The 23,209-nt window shown below is 39.4% G+C and overlaps 1 protein-coding gene across 4 annotated transcripts in view; it reads left to right on the top strand.

Moving 5' to 3' along the window:
* Positions 1-23,209, top strand: part of RASGRF2 (Ras protein specific guanine nucleotide releasing factor 2) — a 295,529-nt gene that overhangs the window by 188,859 nt on the left and 83,461 nt on the right. For all 4 annotated transcript variants that reach the window (XM_063453728.1, XM_063453731.1, XM_063453730.1 and 1 more), the window contains 5 exons: positions 3,227-3,363; positions 4,123-4,205; positions 8,917-9,165; positions 10,275-10,648; positions 16,249-16,377. In XM_063453728.1, coding sequence (XP_063309798.1) covers positions 3,227-3,363; positions 4,123-4,205; positions 8,917-9,165; positions 10,275-10,648; positions 16,249-16,377 — 972 coding nt within the window. The remainder of the gene's footprint in view (positions 1-3,226; positions 3,364-4,122; positions 4,206-8,916; positions 9,166-10,274; positions 10,649-16,248; positions 16,378-23,209) is intronic.

Genomic DNA, 23,209 nt, shown 5'->3' on the forward strand with positions numbered 1-23,209 from the left:
TAGATAAAACAAAAGGTTCTAAATGGAGTTAGGAGTAGCCCAAATTCAAGGCTGGATTTATATTTTAGGTGCCTATAAGCACATACTTCTAAGATGTCCCTGCTCACCGCTCACACCAAATAAAAGGCAGATTAAGTGAGCTAAATATGTTATTAACTGGATGCTGCAGGTATAAAAAGATCTACAAATCCAGATGTGACTGCATAAGTATATATGAATGTGTGTGTGTATATATATATATATATATACGGTATATATATATATATATATATATATATATATGTATGTGGTTAGGGCAGGGATAGGCAACCTTCGGCTCTCCAGATGTTGTGGACTACATCCCCCATAATGCTCTTACACACATAATGCTGGCAAAGCATCATGGGAGGTGTAGTCCAAAACATCTGGAGAGCCGAAGGTTGCCTATCCCTGGGTTAGGGTAAAGGTGGAGTTGAGATTATATAGGGATGATTGTCAGAGTCAGATTATGTAGGATGTTGAAATTATAGTTATAGAGCTGTGTTTATAGTACATCACAGCATACACATTTCTGTGTCTTATTGTAGTAAAAGCTAACAGTATTACAACATCACAGTTAAAATGCCATGCAGAACTTGGAAAATAACCATCTTTTAAATTTCTCACACTTTAGATTTTGCTTATTCATATTAAATTGTGGCCCCTATTTCTCCTGAACAAAATTATATATATAATAAGTTTGGATGTACTTAGTATAAAAGAGGTAAATTACGGTTGAACAAACCAATAACTTAAATTCCTGGTTTTGGTTTTGTATTGCTATAATTTCCTCCGTCCTCAAGAGGTCAAACACTGCGTAATTGAAAATGAAATTGTTTTCAGTTTGGCTCAAGACAATAGATCTTCATTAAAAGCTTCCTAACACAATGCAGGCATTTGTATATTTTAGCTCATTTTTCACAAAAAATATTTTGATAAGATGTTTACAGTACAATAGATTTATAATTTAAATTTAATGGATGAACAATAAGTTTGTGACATGGATAAGTAGGTATCAAAATTACAGTTTAATATTTATTGCATTTTTGTCTTATTATTAGAGGAAAAATAAAATACTTTTTGGTAGCTCAGTGTGCTCGGCATTTTCTTTTTGTGTGGGCTCGGGCAGGGCTGGTGCAAGGATTTTTGGCGACACAGGTGAAGATGTATTTTTCCACCCCATTCCCCTCTCCCCCAAAAATGCATCTTCACCGGTGTCTCGTAAACCCCCTTTTGAATTTCTTACCCCCTTTATTGAATTGTATCTCTGTTTAGTCTGTCTTACACTCCCTTGTATGTCTCATACAACCCTCTTCTTTCCCACAGCCCTTTTCTGTGTGTCTCTGCCCTCAGCCCGTTTTCCTCTCAAGCTATATAGACATAGATATATAGCAACACACACAACCATACAGGCACACAGTCACAGAGATATGCAGGCATACAATTAAACACAGTAATAAAAACACAGACATACAGACACACACAGACACTGTCATATAGAGAAATACAGACACAGTTATACAGAGATATACAAACACAGATATAGACAGAGACATAAAGACGCAGTCATACAGAGACATACAGATGCAGACATACAGTGACATACAGAACAAAGCATACAGAGACATATGGCCAAAGTCATACAGAGAAATACAGGCATGCAGAGACATGCATACACAGACATATAGTCACACAGAGATATACAGAACATGGCATACAGAGACATACAGAACAAGGCATACAGAGATGGACACAGTCATATAGAGACAAACACAGGCATACATACACAGTCATATAGTCACACAGACACAGGCATACAGAGCAGGGGCAGATCCAGAATCTAATCTCAGGAGAGGGACTGGTAGTGGGTTGTAGTAGGGGGCTAGGGTCTGCAGTGGGGGAGGGCAGGGGCTGTAGTAAGATGCTTGGGGCTAAGGTGGGGAAGGAGAAGGGCTGTAGTGGAGGGGGGCAAGGGCTGTAGTTGAAGGTTAGGGGCTCTAATTAGGGAATAGGGGCTGTAGTAGTGGGTTAGGGGCTGAAGTAGGTTGATGGTAGTAAGGAGCTGCATCGGGGGATAGAGACTGTAGTGGGAGGGATGTGTGGTAGGGGAGTTAGTGGCTGTAAAGGTGAAAAGGAGTTCACAGGTGCTGTAAAAGGGGGGACAGGAGTTTTAGAGGGGGGACAGGGGCTGTAGAGGGGGACAGGGGCTGTAGAGGCGGACAGGCGCAGTATGGTAGGGGCAGGGGCTGTAGAGGGAGGGACAGTACAATGGAGGCAGGGGCTGTAGAGGGATGGACAGGGGCAGTATAATGGAGGCAGGGGCTGTAGAGGGGGGCAGGGGCTATAGAGAGGGGCAGGGGCTGTAGAGGGGGCAGGGACTGCTGGGACAGACAGGGGCTGTTGAGGGGTGGACAGGGGCTGTTGAGGGGGGACAGGGGTTGTAGAGGGAGAGGACATAGGCTGCATACGGGGGGACATGGGCAGCATGGTGGGGGACAGGGGCTGTAGAGGGGGTGACAGGGGCAGTATAATGGAGGCAAGGGCTGCTTCTTAAAAAAAAAATAAAAAAAATTGAAAAATAATTTTGATTAAAAAAAAAAAACAATGTAAAAGGTATCTCCCCCCCCTCCCTGAGCACGCAATGAATCTAAAATACACTATAAATAGATATTATTTTATTACTAAATATTAAAACACATAAATATAAAAAATGGAAAAAAATAGGAATGAAAATGTTTGCAACTAGCATATATCAAGCTTATAAATTACATGTATACATCGGATAAATATGACCTAAAAGCCAAGGCATAGATAAATAAAGTCCTGATAAATTAGCCAATCTAAAGTAAAAATTGCTCAAATACAGCCCAAAATCACCCGAAAAGAATAGACCAATAGAAAAAAATTTTTACTTACCAAAACCAAAGCTAAGCACAGGAAGTAAACATCAAACAGAACCAAACGATCTTATTTTTCTTTATGTCCAAGTTTTAGGAACATGGTCAAATGGGGTTGAGTGATTGTATCCATTATCTGATTTTGCTCTTATAGAGTGCCCTCCTATTTCTTGAACATTCCTCTAATTTGCTACATGAACTAGTATTCACTGTGAACTTTATGAGGTATATGCACTGTATTTTGAAATATACATTTAATACGTTTCGATTTGTATCTTGGTATTGATTGTAATCATGTATTTTCTCTGAAGCAAAGAGTTCTGGATACGTCTTTGGTCACCTAGACTTTAAGATTGTGGTTGAACAAGCAGATGCTACTCCTTTTACAGTGGTACTTTTAGCTCCTTCACGCCAAGAAAAAGCTGCTTGGACCAGTGACATCAGCCAGGTAATGGGATCACAGAATAGATGGTCTTATAAATACATTTCTAATGGTCTGCTGAGAGAAAATTCGATTCTAGGAGAGCTATTAAACGTGTCATGAAGAAAAGGCCACCTTTAGATTTCCTCAACGCATTTTGGCAAAATACTTATCTCATGTTTGCTTCCTCCTTCAAAATGGCATCCAGGTGGATATAGTAATCTTGAATTCTCTATAAGAGACCATCAAGCTGTCCTACCTTTAAGGCATATCTTCACAGCTTCCTAATTATTGTTTTATTAGTGTTCAGATTAAAGAGCCAACAAATTCTGCGTCCCTGTAAGATGGGTGCAGTCAAGCAGACACACTTGACTTACAGAAACAAGAGGTGGTTTAGAATCCTCACTGCTTTGTGGCTTCTTAAGATGTGTGTATATATATATATTTGACAAGTAACCCTTCTGGCTTACAAGAGTTCATGGGTCCCAACTAAGTTCCTACTGCTCCATAACTAATTGCTGTCACATTAATTACACATATCTACTGTTGGGAATACAAGTGACCCCGACACACAGAACTTTTGTCAGATCTTTCCAATAAAGATAAAAGTCAGGATAGTAACATATCATCTGCCCTTAGAATGTTACAGTTGAGATGTATATTGGGTAGAGTTCTTGTTTACACTCAGGTAGACCTAATCAATGTATTCGTGTAGGCTTTTGAAGCTGATTATTGTCTTGTTTGAATAGTTTATCATTCTTTTTCAATTTTTCCTCTCCCCCCCAGTGTATAGAGAACATAAGATGCAATGGGCTGATGAACAATGTGTTTGAGGAGAATTCTAAAGTCACGGTACCACACATGATCAGGTAATCCACGGTTTCCAAAACTTTGACTTTATTTTGCACCTCAGCAGAAAGTCTACATCTCATTGTAGTGCATATGGTGCAACAAATCTTTGGGTGCTGTCACCATCTTTTTTTTTGTCAAATAATGTTAAATCAGTTTGACAACAAATGGTCCCCTAACATGTCTGGAGCTGCTTGGATAATGCAATTATTTTCATTTTTATTTTATTTTTGTATTATGTCTCCAAATCTGCTCAGCAGCAGCAATATTTCATCCCACCTAAAAGTAGGGGATGACTCAGAAAGACTCATATTATCATAACTTCTACAATAAGCTGTAGTGGTTATGGTGATTAAAGTACCCCTTTAATTACTAAATGTGCGGTTAAGAAATAATTCTTGGAATCTTTGAATTAAATCTAATTATACTGTCTTTGGTCCAGATTAATTCTAGTTTGTGCTGATTGCCACAGCAGCAGAAAACCCTTCTAAAAAGGAATAGTTGTTTTGATGTGTTTAACCCCTTAATGACACAACTTCTGGAATAAAAGGGAATCATGACGGAATATATCCGTCGACTGTCCTTAAGGGGTTAAAAAGATTTAAAGAATAAAAAAAAAAGAATGTTTTGCTTAATATATATATTTTTTAATTTATTTAGTTATATTATTTATTTATTTATATTATTTATTTATTTATATTATTTATTTATAAAATATTTTACCAGGAAAGATACATTGAGATTTCTCTCGTTTTCAAGTATTTCCTGGGTCATTACTTAATACATTTTTTTACCGTGGTGAAACTTCACATTGACACATTGTTTTTTACTTTCAGTTGTGTTTCGTAACATCGCTTTGATGAAAATATTGCATTGCATTTTTTCAACAATAAATATTTGGTTTAACAATATATATTTGAAGTTGTGATTTGAGATTATGACACTGCACTCAGATCAACCACTGTTTTATCTTCTTTTAGTCTACAGGTTGTCATAAATTTTAATGTACCAACATGTCATTTGATGATATGTTTGGTGTACAGGCTGTGTACAGGCTTCAGTTTGAAATACGGTGAAGATCTAGAATACCTTTTAAGACTGACATATATATCACCATTAAACACTATAACAGTCAAAGTACTTTGAGCCTTTCAGCTTATTGTAACTAAATCATGTATTATGGTTTAAAGCAATGCTCAAAATGGTTGATAAAAAAAAACGCTGATACAATAACACTAAGTGCTAAACTTGTGCAAGGCAAAATATTTTATTCATCCATACATTTTTTTTGAGTTTGGACTGTCCAAATTTCAACCATGCAGCATTTCATTTTGGACAACTTTCATTCATGTGTTCGTTTTACGGAATATTATTTGGACAAACCAAAATGGAGCGATCGTTTTCCTATTAATGTACTGCAAAATACATACATAATATAAATATTTTAGTGCCGTGTGGTTCACAGGTTGTGTTTTGGTAGGTAGTAACCACAGCATACTTGAATCACCCCACAAGACTTGGCATTTTGGAGATGTTCTGACCCAGTATTCTAGCCATCTCTATGTGGTCCTTGTCAAAGCCACTCAGATCGTATAATCCATGTTTTTCACTTCACCTTTCAGTGCTTTTAATGTTGTGGCTGATCAGTGTATACACACACTGTTACGCACTATTACACATACAGACACACACACACACTATTACACATACAGACACACACAATGTTATGCATACACACACTGTTACACATACACACACACACACTGTTACACTTATACACAGTCACATACATACAAACTATTATACACTCACATTTTTTGTGGCTGGCTACTCTTGGCAGCCTTTCATTGTGCAGTATGCTGGGCATTTTGAGGGAGCCGGTGTCAGTTTCTGCTCCCTCGCAAGCAGTGAACTTCAATATTTAATTTTACTTTTCACGCCTGACAAATACAGATCTTTTAGAGGGTTACGCCAAACCCTTTTTGACAGTGAACTGTTTTTAATTTCCAATGCCCGATTTGGGCATTGCTAATAGGTCCCCTTCCTTAACCCCTTAAGGACACATGACATGTGTGACATGTCATGATTCCCTTTTATTCCAGAAGTTTGGTCCTTAAGGGGTTAAAGCCGATAAAATAACATTTAAAATCTGGAATTCAGTACCAAGTGAATTTCCCGATGCTGATCTCCACGCCCCATCCAACATAAAGATTGTACTGCCTTGCTAGCTAGAGATTGGACCGTTTTGCTATCTCCGAGCGCAATGCGTAGAGCGCACTGACGACAGATATAAAATATGTCCAGGATTTTACAAAAGGCAGTCTGGAACAGAGTCTAAGGCTACCAAAAGTCATGTGTGCCGGGAATGTAACTAGCCCCTGGCACACAAGTGCAAATATCTCTGAATGTACGGTGTTTCAAGCAGAAATGCTGCACATCTAAACTCCTACCACCATAACCACTTCAAATCACTGAAATAGTCCTGGTGGTTGGAGTAACCTTTTAAATATAGAGTATGAGTAAACAGTATATTAAAAATCCTGGGATATGATGGACACCCTTTAATATTTTGTTTTAATTTTTATTTTAAATGCAAACGTGTGAGCTCTCCTAAATACGAGTTTATTTTCATTCATTTTCATTGTCCTTCATACTGCAATAAACCTTACGTTAGAAGAAATACTTGACCTGTATTATATAAAATCACAGAGCAATAGCACAGCCCTGCCGGATGTAACATTACCCTGGAGGACTTTGGTGCCCTTTGTAACGTGTGCTTTTACGACAAGAAAAAGCAGGAAATATTATTCCTGCAAATAACCAACGTGTAGCACTTTATGTGGAAGATGGGATAAAATACATTTAATTTCAATAATGTAATATTGAACACAGGGACAATACAAAATGGAGCACATCTGTCTCTTCACTAACAGACAAACAAAAACCCATTCATGGCCAAACACAAGCATTCTAGTGGTCTGTTTTAATATTATCCCAGAGCAGATTATAGGTTGATATAGCTGAAATAAAGACTACACATAACATAATAACATATAAAAGTATAAAGTTATTTAAGAATAGTGTTTAGAATGTCATGGTGCTTCGAACATACTGAGCATGCTCCCATTTCTGTGCAGCCAGTGCTTTGAAAAATCATAACTTCTATAAGACATTCCAGGAAAGCTTTTAGAAAGGCAAAAGTAGAATGCATAGTTCTTGGTTGCCAGCGTCAAATTAGTCCCTATTGCGCATTCTGCATGCACATTCCGCATGCACATTCCGCATGCACAAAAGAAAACTCATGTGATGCAGTCGAGCTGCGCCATGCACATATAGGATCAGCTACTCTAAAACACACACACAAAAACGGTTACCTGCTCACTAGCCCAAACCCTTATGCATATTTAAATACATTGAGGTTTTTTTAGTAACTTTAATGGCCATTAGATGCAAGGGCACTTGCCACGTCAAGGCAATCCTCTTAGGTGGGTCCTACACTAACTATTCACCTTGCTTCCTTTAGCTTCAGGCAAACAGATCTCTAATGAGACACAGAGGGGTAGCTTTCTAAACCCCTACATACGTATTGACCCTTAATAGGGAACACATGGGGTGGGCGGCAGCATAGTAACATAGCTGTGTGATACAAAAGTGAATAGAAATACAGAAAAAAAAAAGTCCTGCTCTCAAACTCCCACTACTCCTGGGCGACAGCAATGACCATAGTACACGTCAGCCCCAATACATACATACAACAAAAAAAAAAAAATATATGAAAAAAGTTACCTGCGCAATGACCCAAATCCCCATGCATATTAAAAAAAAAAATTGAGGTTATTTAGTAACTCAAATGGCCATTAGATGCAAGCCCACAGGCCACATCAACCCAGCTGTGTATAAACTGATATAGAATTGAACAGTTTAAAGAGCAGTTGAGATTATCCTTGGAACTCTTCTGCGGACAGAAGTTTTTTTAAAAGCACCTAATCTAGGCAAAATAATGGGGGTTTAGTTACATTATATGATCATACATTGCATAAGCCCAACTTATTCGTACTCAATGCATGCAAAATATGCTTCAGAATCTGTATTAGAACACTTTACTGAACATTTATGCTTCCAACTAAGTGAAATCTAGAGGTTAATTTACTAACATAGGTACACAACTGTTGTCGTTGCATTGTTTTGTATGCTCGTTCTTCTCAATAATTTGCACACAAAAAAAAAGTAGTAAAGGAGTAAAAAGCACACACTAAGAAAGGGGGACTACTTCCTGCGGGGTGCCCCAAAAAGGGAGGGCCAATGCCCGAAGACATCAAATGGAAAAAAAGAAATATCCAGGCGCACCTGAGGTTTCTTCTCAAAGGCTCCTCTCTGAGCCTTTACCAAGTCTTGAGAAAGGCTTAGACTTGACAAAGGCTCAGAGAGAAGCTGAAACGTTGTGTCGTCTTACTTGTTTCAAATAAACACTGATTTTTAGAAGAAACCTCAGGCGTGCCTGGATATTTGTTTGCTTCCTCTCAATAAAACATTCTATACAAAAAAAAAAGTGAGAAAATGAAAATGTTGTGGGATAAGTATACCTTTGTTTACCCTTGAGATGCAGAAATAGAGACTGAGATATATATACAATGTTAACATTCGGTAAATATATTTACTTCTCCCTTTAAAAATCATTTTTTTATTAATTCCACCCTATTCAGGAAGGTTTTTTTTGTGTGTGTGTTTTAGATCAGATACCCGGCTGCACAGAGACAACGTTGACATTTGTTTCAGCAAAACGCTGAACTCCTGCAAAGTCCCTCAGATCCGCTATGCAAGCGTGGAGCGCCTCTTGGAGAGACTGACTGACCTTCGCTTCCTCAGCATTGATTTTCTTAATACATTTCTGCACACCTATCGGATATTTACTACTGCGTTTGTTGTACTGGAAAAGCTATCCAATATTTATAAAAGACCTTTCACCTCAATTCCTATCAGGTGAGCCACTATTACACTTAATGCTACAATGTGGTGGGTTGTCCTAAGGCACTCTAACTGTAATTTGATTCATTTTCCGATCTCTGTGGCTCATCCTAATGCAACAGCAGCTGGCTGTGATACACCTAAGAGCTTTCCTTTCAGTATGATCCTATATAATACACTCTATTAGTGCAAATCCATATAATAGCAATGGTTAATATTCCCAGAGGCGATTCGTTTATTTTTTTAGGATGTTTCGCGATTAGTTGTAGTGCTCTTTCATTGGCTATTGTTATTCGATTTTTTTGCTATTATGTATTAACAAAAAGACAGCATGCTCTACAAGGTACAAAGGCTGTTAACATGTTTATTTAATGCTATTTTATATTTTATTTTAGATCGGACATCATATCATTGATAAACAAATCATATCAACTCATGGGAGAAGGAAATGGGTTATTATTTATCTAATTTACACCCTAAATGTATTTTTTTTTTTAAATTGTAAATCATATACCATAGTTGTGGTCGATAAAAGGAAAGTCCAGGTTAAATATGCACATTTTTGATGCAATTGAAGATATTTCCAATAAAAATATGTATTTATTAGGTTTTCATAAAATTAGATTTTAGAAAAAAAATTCAAAATAAAAACATTGATGTTATAAGGACACCAATACGCAGAACCTAAAACAATAATTTTTATTTGAAATCACAATATCAAAATACACACAGTAACAAGAAGTGATAAAAGGCTTGCACAAAATAATACAATCAAGTATAGTATACTCAAAATTTCACACAAACAGCAGGGATGATGCCCAATGTCTTGGAGTTGTATAATGAGCTGTTGTTGTCATGGCGCTTAGAGTGTATTTTGAATGAAACTCCAGATAGAACCATGATGTTGAATCTAAAAACTATTGTAGAATGAAAAATGCACATAGGTCATTTGGTTCTTGTGCTTGACCTTCTTCTGCCCTCTTTTTGAAATGGTGGTCACAATTGTTTGACATAGTAATTCAACATATTAACGGACAATAAACTGTCATTTAGCTATTTCCTAGCAGGTAATTACTGTATCCACTGAATATGATTATGCCTTTTCATGTGTGTTTTATCCTCAGGTCATTAGAACTTTTTTTTGCTTCCAATCAAAGCTTGAGTGATGGAAAATCGCCACATCTTTGTCGCAAATTTTCTTCCCCCCCGCCATTGTCACTGTCAAGGACATCATCACCTGTCAGAGCCAGGAAACTGTCACTCAATTCCCCATTAAACTATAGAATCGGAGCTCTGGATTTATCTACATCATCCAGTGCAAGTAGCCCCACTTCCGTATTCAGCCCTGCCACCTCTCCACCCCCCACTACTAATAAAGTACCTCTGGATCTGAGCAAAGGTCTGTCCTCACCAGATCAAAGTCCAGGACCCATTGATGAAAACTCAGAAAACCCCCGCATCGATTTATGTAACAAGCTTCGGAGAAGCATTCGAAGAGGTATTTTTTGGCAATGGGGTTAAAAAAAATATAGTCCATGGAACTACTTAGGAATGAAGAAACTTCAATTTAAGCCCAGGAATAATGTGTATGTAATATTACAACAAGTCTATCCTGAAAGTTCCTTTTATGCGTGACATGTGTACGTCATAATGTCATAACAAGGTTTAGAACTCGGATGTGTACAAGGTTATTTGTTATGATCAATAACTTTTAAATGGATGTATTTCGTTTTGTGTCACTGAGAGATGCTATTTTTTTCTATATTGAGATCATTTTGGTTTTCGATATTAAAAAAGATCTTGCGTTATTTCAGTGGAATTTTTCAGACTACTGTGTTTTCCCAGATATGTTTATATTCCACAAGAAAATTAAGGATATTTTGTGAATTTTCTTTAAATAAGTCCAAGATAATTATGTATTATCATTGTATATTCTATTGTGAGAAGAAAATTGATACAGGCACCCATGATATGACTTTCAATTATTTGGGTAACATTGTTTAACTCTCTTTAGGTGAAGGGCTTCAGGATACAATATTGCTAACAGTTTAACTCCAGAATGTAAGACAGTGCCCCATAACAGATTATGTGGGGGGTGGGAGAACTCCTTTAATGTTAATGTACCAAGTAAAGCAAAATATATCTTCCTAAACAAAGTTACATGTTGGACACATTTGACTACTCATAGAATAAAAAGTGCTACTCACTAGAAAGTTCTAGGGATATTTCTCAGTTATTTCACTAAAAAAGGATAATTTACCCAAGTAAATACATACACATATTTTCAATACAGGCTGGGTAGCTGCATAGCTCCAGCAGCTCTTATTTAATATCTTTAAATATTTACTGCAGTGTTAGTGCTAACTCTGATCATCTGCTCGCAGGGCTGCCAACAGGGGGTACAGCTGATACAGTTGTAGGTTGCCCAGGTCCCACATTCCCAATGTGCATATCTACAGAGGTATTATCTCTCTCTCTCTCTCTCTCTCTCTCTCTCTCTCTCTCTCTCTCTCTATATATATATATATATGCAGGGCCGGTGCAAGGATTTTTGGCTACACAGGCGAAGATGCCCCCCCCCCCCCCCCAACAAAAAAATGCATCTTCACCTTTGAGTCTCGTAGCCCCCTTTTGAATTTCTTACCCTCTTTAGTGCTTCATATCCCCTCTCTTTAATGTCTTGCCCTTTTGTTTCTTACACCCCCTTTAGTGTGTCTCTTACAACCCCTCTTGTTTATTTCTTACTTCCCCACCAGCCACATTCTATGTCTATTTCTTCCCCCAGCCCCTTTCTGTCTCCTTCTCCCATACAAACATAGATACATGGGCAAAATACATATATGCACAAAGACACAAAAATAGAAACACACAATCATACAGGCATACAGACCGTTATTTAGGCACACAGTGACAAAGATATACAGACACACAATCAAACAAACACATGCATACAGACACAGTCAAACAATCTACACTTACAGGTAAACTGTCATATAAATGCAGACAGACTGTCATACAGAGACATACAGACACAGTCATACAGAGACAGACACAGACATATAGTCATAGAGAGACATAAAGACACAAGCAGTCACACATGCAGTCACAAGTACATATTTACATCTCAGGCCAGTGTTTATGTATTTGAATGTAAGCATGTTTTTGTATACAGTATGGAGTATGTTTATGTGAATGTAGGAGTGTGTTGTGTTGACGTTTGAATGCAGGGGTTGTTTTTGTATGTAGTGTTGGCGTTTTACTGCTGAGATGTATGCACATTTACACAAACATTGCCACAAACATTGCGATACACACACACACACACACACACACACACACACACACATATATATATATATATAAACTGGTACATATACAGATACACAGATTGACAACATACACACACACACTGACACACACAGACACAGTGACAGACATACACACTGACATGCTTATACAAACAAATACACACAGACAGACATACAGATGCACACAAAGACACACATACAGATACACACACTGACAGACATAAAAATACAGACACACGCACTGACAGACATACAGATAAAGACATACACACTGACAGACATACAGATACAGATACACACACACAGTCACACACTGACAGACATACAGATAAAGACATACACACTGACAGACATACAGATACACACACAGTCACACACTGACAGATACAGATACACACACAGTCACATGCTAATCATATATACTTTTATAGCCACCCTCCTGTTTCCTACCTTTTGGGTGCAGGAGGGTGGCTTCCCTGGAATCCAGTGTGGGTGAAGATTTGGCTGAGGTTGTTGGGAGTTATGGGCTGGCTCTCCTCTCCCAGCCCCTCCTCTCTGCTCTCTCACACAGCTTCAAACATGCAGATCCGGAGGGGGCGGTATTTCCAGCTCCTGCAAGGAGCCAGCCAGGCTGTGTGCTACGTGTTCATATCCCCACCCCCTCCACACAGTCCGCGGCTTTATGCAGTAAGGAAGGCTGGTCTGTGGCGAGGCTGCTGCCGCCGCCGCCGCTCAGTCACGCTACAAGAAGTGACCGGCAGGAGAGGAGTGCTGTGTGCTTCTCTCCTGCCGGTCACCCGGACATTTGCGCCCCTGGGCCGGAGCACCCTAAGGCGGCCGCCTGTGCCGCCTTATGGTAGCGCTGGCCCTGTATATATGCCTCTGTGGGCCCCCGGCTGCATGTATAGTGAAGAATGGGCCTAGTAAATGCCATCTTCCCCCTCTGGCAGGTCCTCTCCAACTCTTGTGGGCCTGACAGTCTGAGTGATAATTGTAATAACCCCTCCTTGGCCTCAGGTAAGAGGCAGGGAGGGCAAAACAAAATCAAAACAAAGTTTTTTACATTTAAACAAAAAACTTTTTGCCCAGAGAATGCAGCCCCTATGCTACATATTTACACATATACACAAAGTACATCGACTACACATACATACACAATACCTCCACTACACACTGCATCCATTACACACACTCTCTTCATTCACTTCACACACACACTTCATCCACTATATACACACACTGCATCCACTACACACACCATGTCTGCATCCACTATACACACACCCTGTATATTCTATACACATATACACACACACACTCTGCATCCACTATACACACACCCTGTATATTCTATACACATACACTGCATCCACTACACACACACACACACACACACACACCATCTCTGCATCCACTATACACACACCCTGTATATTCTATACACATCCACTACACACACACACACACCATCTCTGCATCCACTATACACACACCCTGTATATTCTATACATGTACACTGCATCCACTACACACACACACACACACACACCATCTCTGCATCCACTATACACAGACCCTGTATATTCTATACACATACACACACACACACACACACACACACACTCTACATCAACTATACACACACCCTGTATATTCTATACACATACACTGCATCCACTACACATACACACACACACCATCTCTGCATCCACTATACACACACCCTGTATATTCTATACACATCCACTGCATCCACTACACACACACACACACACACCATCTCTGCATCCACTATACACACACCCTGTATATTCTATACACATACACTGCATCCACTACACACACACACACACACACACACACCATCTCTGCATCCACTATACACACACCCTGTATATTCTATACACATACACTGCATCCACTACACACACACACACACACACACCATCTCTGCATCCACTATACACACACCCTGTATATTCTATACACATATTATTATTATTATTATTATTATTATATTATTATTTATAGAGCGCCATCAAATTCTGCAGCGTTTTACAAAGGGTGGACGAACAGACATGTAGTTGTAACCAGACAAGTTGGACACACAGGAACAGAGGGGTTGAGGGCCCTGCTCAATGAGCTTACATGCTAGAGGGAGTGGGGTAAAATGACACAAAAGGTAAGGATAGTATTAGACTAGTGATAGTTGCAGAAGAGGAATCAGTTGGGAGCTATTAAGAGTTTAATTGATACGCTTTTATGAAGAAGTGGGTTTTTAATGATTTTTTGAAGGAGTGGAGACTGGGTGAGCATCTAACGGAGGAGGGAAGCGAACAGGAACAGTGCAGCCCTCGAGAAGTCTTGAAGGCGAGCATCAGAGGTGGGAGTACGGACAGAAGATAGACGTAAGTCTTCAGCAGATCGTAAGGGCCTAGACGGGACATACTTGTGTATAAGGGAGGATAGATAGGTGGGAGCAGCATTATGTAGACATTTGAAAGCAAGAACCAGAATTTTAAATTCAACTCTATATTTTATAGGAAGCCAATGTAGGACAGAAGGGTGAGGCATGGGAGGTGCGGGCGGACAGGAAGATGAGCTTTGCCGCCGCATTCATTATGGACTGTAACAGTGCAAGTTGGGAGCACGTAAGACCACTGAGAAGCGGATTACAGTAGTCAAGGCGAGAAAGTACAGTGGAATGGACCAACAACTTAGTCGCATCTGGCGTTAAGTAGGGGCGGATGCGCGCAATGTTTTTGAGATGGAAATGACAGGATTTGGCAATAGAGTGAACATGAGGCTTGAAGGAGAGGTCGGAGTCAAAGAGAACACCTAGGCAGCGAGCCTGCGTGGTGGAGCTGATGGTAGCACCATTGACTTGGAGGGAGACAGACACAGGAGATACATACACTGTATCCACTACACACACACACACCATCTCTGCATCCACTATACACACACCCTGTATATTCTATACACATACACTGTATCCACTACACACACACACACACACCATCTCTGCATCCACTATACACACACCCTGTATATTCTATACACATACACTGCATCCACTACACACACACACACCATCTCTGCATCCACTATACACACACCCTGTATACTCTATAAACATACACTGCATCCACTGTGCACACACACTCTGCATCCACTATACACACACCCTGTATACTCTATAAACATACACTGCATCTACTGTGCACACACACTCTGCATCCACTATACACACACCCTGTATACTCTATAAACATACACTGCATCCACTGTGCACACACACTCTGCATCCACTATACACACATGCACGCACACTCTACATCCACTGCATCCACTCTACACAAACACACTGCATTCTTGTGGGTGGACTTAGGGTGGGTCCTGGGGGCTCAAACCCTGAGATGTGTAAAGGGCCCCAAAAAATCTGATGGCAGCCCTGTCTGCTGGATACATACCTTGCTCATGTAAGCCCTTTGATGTAGATTAAACTTTTTAAAAATGCCATTTTATCCAAGTAAATATCCCTTTATCAGATTTTAAAACAATTCTATGCTGTCAAATCAAAATGAAATGTACTACTTTTAGTCCTCAGAGAGAGGTTTAGACATTCCAAGGTTGAAGCTGGCAATTTTATTTTAACCAAATGTCAAACAGGTATGTTTCGACCTGTGAGGTCTTTCTCAAGTTGGGATTGAGTGCATGCTATTAGACCTTGTGGTAATTGTATGCTGTTTATTTACATTTCCCATGTTGACCCATGTGTTGTTTACAGCTGCTGTTTTAGAATCCATGCCACTGGACAGAACCATTCCTGAAGGTGGTCAGTCTTCAGATACAGCAGAAAATTCTCCAAGTCGATCCCCTTCGACTCCTCGTCATCTACGATACCGACCAACAGGAGGTAAAAAAACAAATCAGTAATGTAACATAGGAAATAGAAAAATGATTGGTAGAATAGCAAAAGAATCATAAATGTCAGAATTATATTTAAAATGTACTTGTCATGGTAGAGATACATTTATATTGGATCAAAGTATGGAAGAATTCACCTATACATTATGCTAGCTGATTTACTAACAAATGAATAGATGTTATAATTAAACAAAATAAAAAAAATAAATAAAAAAAAATATATATATATATATATATATATATATATATATATATATGTGGTAGGTTTCTAGCATTTTAGCATTTTAGCAAGGTGTAAAAGACAGGTTAAATAACCCAAACAAGAGTCTCTCTATTCCAGTTCAGGAGAAGGTATACACGATTAGAAAAGGAAGTAGCTCCTTAAGAGGTTCTCAGGTGTTGGTAAGTATGTAACGAGACAAATTTTTTTTGTATGTTTGATGTAAATAGAAAAAATGAGAAGATAATTACTTACAATATGTAGAGATATCAGCTCTACTTCCATTCCCTGCCTGATGATACACTCACAATGTGTGGAGCCTCTTAACGGCTCCAGATAAAATGGCTAAGGCTCTCATGGTGGTATATGTGGATAAAAGCAGAAAGAAAATATAGTGCTCACTAAAATATATAAAATATAATAGAAATATTGGAGTTGTGCTCATTAGTATAGAAGTAAAATGTAGTTTTTTCTCAATCCTCAGGGCTTAGGTGGTATGTTTCCCACCAACGAAGATGATGTTCAGACTCTAAAAGAAAGTCAGAATGATTCAGGAATGTTATAAAATTAATAATTTTTTTTAAACAAAAAAACAAAACATACCGTATATACTCGAGTATAAGCCGACCCGAATATAAGCCGAGGCCCCCAATTTTATCCCAAAAAACTGGGAAAACTTATTGACTCGAGTATAAGACTAGGGTGGGAAATGCAGCAGCTACTGGTAAATTTCTAAATAAAATTAGATCCTAAAAAAAATATATTAATTGAATATTTATTTACAGTGTGTGTATAATGAATGCAGTGTGTGCGTATGTGTGTGTGTATGAGTGCAGCGTGTGTGTATGAGTGCAGCGTGTGTGTATGAGTGCAGCGTGTGTGTATGAGTGCAGTGTGTGTATGAGTGCAGTGTGTGTGTGCATGAATGCACTGTGTATGTGCATGAATGCAGTGTGTGTGTGTATGAATGCAGTGTGTGAATGCAGTGTGTGCAGGGCCGGTGCAAGGATATTTGCCGCCGTAGGCAAAACATTTTTTGCCGCCCCCCCCCCCCATATGTCCTGACTTCCCCTCCTCCTCCCTCAGTGGTCCTTACCTCCCCACCCCCGTGTTCCTTCACCCCCCCCCCCCAGTGGTCCTGACTCACCCCTCCCCTAGTGGTCCTTACTTCCCCCTCCCCTCCCATAGTGGTCCTTATCCCACCCCCTCCCTCTCATAGTGGTCCTTATCCCCCTTCTCCCTCCCATAGTGTTCCTTATCCCCCCCCATCCCTCCCATAGTGGTCCATATACCCCCCCTCCCTCCCATAGTGGTCCTTATACCCCCCCTCCCTCCCATAGTGGTCCTTATCCCCCCCCCCCTCCCTCCCATAGTGGTCCTTATCCCCCCCTCCCTCCCATAGTGGTCCTTATCCCCCCCCTCCCTCCCATAGTGGTCCTTATACCCCCCTCCCTCCCATAGTGGTCCTTATCCCCCCCCTCCCTCCCATAGTGGTCCTTATCCCCCCCCTCCCTCCCATAGTGGTCCTTATCCCCCCCTCCCTCCCATAGTGGTCCTTATACCCCCCTCCCTCCCATAGTGGTCCTTAACCCACCCCATCCCTCCCATAGTGGTCCTTATACCCCCCCCCTCCCATAGTGGTCCTTATACCCCTTTTTTTTGTTATTATTAATTTTTTTTAAATTATTATTATTTTTTTATTATTATTAAAAAAAAAAAATTTCGTCCCCCCTCCCTGCTTGATATATGGCAGGGAGGGGGGGCTCTCCTTCCCTGGTGGTCCAGTGGCAGTTCAGTGGGGGGGAGAGGGGTGCTGGCAGAGCTGTACTTACCTTTCCTGCAGCTCCTGTCAGCTCTCTCCTCCTCCGCGCCGTCCGGTCAGCACCTCGGTCAGCTCCCAGTGTAAATCTCGCGAGAGCCGCGGCTCTCGCGAGACTTACAGTGTAAGCTGACAGAAGAGCAGAACGGACGGCGCAGAGGAGGAGAGAGCTGACAGGAGCTGCAGGAAAGGTAAGTACAGCTCTGCCAGCACCCCTCTCCCCCCTGTCTGTATTATGGCAATGCAAATTGCCATAATACAGACCTTGACTCGAGTATAAGCCGAGTTGGGGTTTTTCAGCCCAAAAAATGGGCTGAAAAACTCGGCTTATACTCGAGTATAATTAAAAGTGAAAAAATAAAAAAAATAAAGAGATAACACTGATGTGTTTCACCAAATAGCCCAATATACCTGTTGTACTGTTTTTTATCTCGTTACATACTTACCAACACCCAAGAATCTCTTAAGGCAGGCGCTACTCCCTCTTCTAACCATGTAAACTGTTTAAAAATATAAGAGAGTAAATTGACTCTACCATTTCACAGTTAGCATTACAGTAGCAGTCCGGAGAGTGGAAAGATATGATTTAACTATATTAACTGTATGTGGGCATTACACTAAAATAATGTTTTCATTCTGTTGCCACATTCTGTAAGCCGCATTGCTAGTAATGCCTTTAGGGTCCTTACAAACACTTTTAAGCAAGGGGTTTGACCAGTTTTATTTATCTATTTTGTCACACCTACTGTATGTGAGAAAAATGTGTTTTTACTTTTATACTAAGATTTCAGAAACTGTGAAAAATAGTTCAGGATAAAGGACACGGTATAGTGTATAAAGCATTTAATTTCTGAAATGTTTTATAAAGCCTGAACAAATATGTGAAAAAGAAAAATATGTAAATTTGCATAATTCAAATGTTTACATTTGTCTGCAAAGCAATCAATATACAATATTGCGGTGTTATGATATGTTTTTGATATGTTTATATGCTAGTTTTGCATCCTTGGGGATATTTTTATTTATTATTTACCTATTGTTTTCTGGAATCACGGTCCTCTATCAGAATCTATACATCTTAGTACATTTATGCCAAAAGCAAGTAGAATAGAGACCTGGGATTTATTGGGCCAATGCCCTTGGGTTTCTTTCTCTGTTAGTGAGCATCTTACATGGATGGGTCTGTTGAGGTGAAGCATGATTAATTTTGCAGTATGTGCTCTACTGCACAAATACTACAAATAGTGAGACCACTCAGCAGATTAGTGGCAGCAACAGTGGCGTAATTTGATTTTGTGCTGCATAGGCATGGCTAAACTCGGGACTAAACTTGGGAACTCTCTAAATTTAAAAACTTTATCTAAATTTGCCCCACTCCTTTCTCAACCCTTATTTTGTAAATTTTAACCCTTCCTTTTTAGGCTCCAACCTTTCTTCTTAGAACTCCACTTCTTCCTATCTCATCCTTTTAAGCACACACACTCTCACTGACCCATACACGCACCACACTCATTGGCACACACACTATTTAACCAACACATATGTTCACTGACAGATACATGCCCTCACTGATACACATTCAATGACATACACTCATAGGCAGACACACAATCATTGGCTCACATAAGTTTAACAAACACATATTTTCACTGACAGACACACACTGACACACACACTCACTGACTGACACACTGACACTGATTTGAAACACTCTGACAAACACACATACATACACTGAGACACTCACACTCACTGACAGACACACATTCTTACTGATTGACACACTGACAGACACACTCACACACACACACACTGACAGACACACAATCAAAAACACTCACTGACAGACACACACTCAATCACTGACAGACACATAAATACAATATTTGACACATGATGCTGACACCCTAAGGTGTCACCCCAGCATCATAATAGGAGTAGCCAAAAGGTAGCCTATGCTTCCAATTCTGACTGTAATTTGACAATGCTTAGGCAAAATAATTGACATTTGGTCGTAGTACAAACTAAAATTCTGATCTTTCCATCTTTACCTTTTAGCCTACTGTATCACCTTACGTGTTCCTTCCTTTTGTTGCCTCTTTTTATTTTTTGTTTAGTATTTTGTGTTTTGTTTTAAATGTTGTGTTTTGTCATTACTTCTGGATTGTGGATATTATTTTCTTTATTCTGTGGCTGTTTTTTATACCTTGTCCATATTGTCTATTGATTGTGTCTCTTGGTTCTGAAACCTGTCACAGTTTCCTGAACCCTGGTACAGATTAGTAGGCAGTATAATTTCTAATTATATACTGACAAAATATTATCTCCCTACTCCACATATGGTGTACAAAGTAAAACACGTGAATCCTCTTGTGGCACAGATCTAATCTATCTAGATTCCTTTACAATAAGTCCTCTCCTCCCCCCCTCCACGGTCCACCCGTGGAAGAAAGTCCAATATTCTATTTATATGTCACTGTCACAAACAGCTTTTGTCATCTACACTAGTTTGTTAGCAAACAGCAAACCCAAATGGACTTTCTGTCAAGTAACATTTACCAAACTGCTCTTTTTTCGGTGTTAATTGATGCATAATTACTCTGTCGGCAACTACAAAAGATGCTCAGCCTCATCTGTCAACAGTGAGTGGAAACAACAACCTAGAAGTGAGGAATGTTTTATACGGTACTTACCATTTAGTTATAGACCGGTTTGAGAGTAAAGGTGAATTAGCACAAAAGAATTCTAAAGTGTTACAAAAATCAATATATGTACATAAACTAATTTATTTCTTAAATTTACAACATTGTAACTGGATTATTTGTGTGCCTTGGGACTCGAACATATTTGAAAATGAGAGAAAATGAATCGTATACTTATATGTATTTGCTGTGATGAGTGCAGGAGAACAATCTGTATGAGGTTCTCCTGTTTTATCTCGTCACTCACTTTTCTAAAACCACCATTTATGCTGAGAATTGTTTGGCACCATATCTTGAAGCAGGGATAAAAAAAACAAATCTATAATTTTGTTAGTTTTCCTTGATATTTTTTCATCAGAACATGACTTAGTTTACCCGTGAATGCATTTTCTAAACTAAATGCAATTTCCATTTCAAACTATCCATTTGACTGTTGAACTGCGTCGACCCTCAGAGTAGGTTGAGTCGTGTCTTTATATGGAAAATCTGAATGGAATTGAAGCCTTTATGCCAATATCTCCTTTGTGGATAGATCTACATTTATTTAAAGAAATGTTCTTTATCTTGGAAAAAAAAAAATATATATATATAGGCATCACGTATGTATCCACAAGCATCCCCCTGCCTCAACAGGTATCATGAAAAATGTGAAATATATAAATGGGGAATAATGGTTTTATTATCAAACAGGGGTACTGCATCCATTTTTTTTTTAGCCATTTAATTGTCTGCAGCTGTGATAATAACATCATCATGCCTGGAAATTGCATCAGTCTGTGACTAGTAAAATAAAGAAGGAATGCAAGGAAAATGTACTGAACGTCTACAATATATGAATAATATTATATGGATCTAAAACGTTTTCCCTCAAGACTTGTTATTTTGCTCACTGACTGGCGGCCCCCCATGTTGGTTTTCAAATCTAAACATTGCCCCAGGTTTTATACACTGTTCATGTTTACTGATTGGTGTAGATGTTGTTTTCATTATATTTATTGCTTTATTTAACTGTGAGTGCCACAGAAGCAATCTTATACATTAGTCACACCAAATAGAGGAGCTGAATGCGATGCCAGGCTGTTAAGGCTCTAACCATCTTCCAATGTGACCCCTGACTGCCTATCTGACGCTGCACGCTATGGGACCGAAATGATTTATACTACTGGCTGTATATTACAGTCATGCGTGCACAGCTGGACTGATGTAATTTGATCATATTTTGTCTGACTACCAGTGCCCTGTTGTGGTTCATTGACAGTCTACCTATCACCAATGATTTGAAGTGCTTCATGTGCCTGGAGTCTGTACGTGCTGCATTTCGCTATAAAACACCACATATAGGGAGTTTAACCCCTTAGCTGCCGGAGGTGTAACGCCACGTCCAGTAGTGTCATTTAGGAGTCATTAACCAGACAAGTATGTCCCGTCTAGACCCTTACGCTCTGCTGAAGACTTACGTCTATCTTCTGTCCGTACTCCCACCTCTAATGCTCGCCCACCTCTGATGTGTTGCGTTTTTTGACTGAGGACGGCCAGCTGATGCTCTCACCCAATGACTGGCTGGTGGGATTGACCTCTGGCTTCCGCAGCTCTGCAGAAGCTGGATATCACAACTGGCCCCTGGAGGACCCTGTGAACCCATTGGGAAGTCAGGTAATGGTTTGTCCCATTCTGAGGGAAAAGAGGTGAGGGTACTGCTGGCATCATAATCACTACAGCAGTAACCTTCTGAATCAATGACCTAATTAATTTAGATTGGAAGCCTAATCTCTTCTGACCATTTGTTTCATGTATCTAATGTTTTAACTATCCAGATTGAACTAGTGCACTTAGCTAATTGCAAATTAAGTCCACTAATCTCCAATTCTTCCATCAACTTTTAAAAAAAACAAAACTTTTTTTAACCCCTTAAGGACACATGACATGTGTGACATGTCATGATTCCCTTTTATTCCAGAAGTTTGGTCCTTAAGGGGTTAAAGGCAAATGTATATTTTTCGCCAGTTAATATTATTATTATTACTATTATTATTAGCATTTATAATGTGCATTTTCTGCAGCACTTTACAATTATAGAATA

The sequence above is a fragment of the Pelobates fuscus genome, chromosome 5, assembly GCF_036172605.1.
Source record: "Pelobates fuscus isolate aPelFus1 chromosome 5, aPelFus1.pri, whole genome shotgun sequence".
In the NCBI taxonomy this organism is placed as follows: Eukaryota; Metazoa; Chordata; class Amphibia; order Anura; family Pelobatidae; genus Pelobates; species Pelobates fuscus.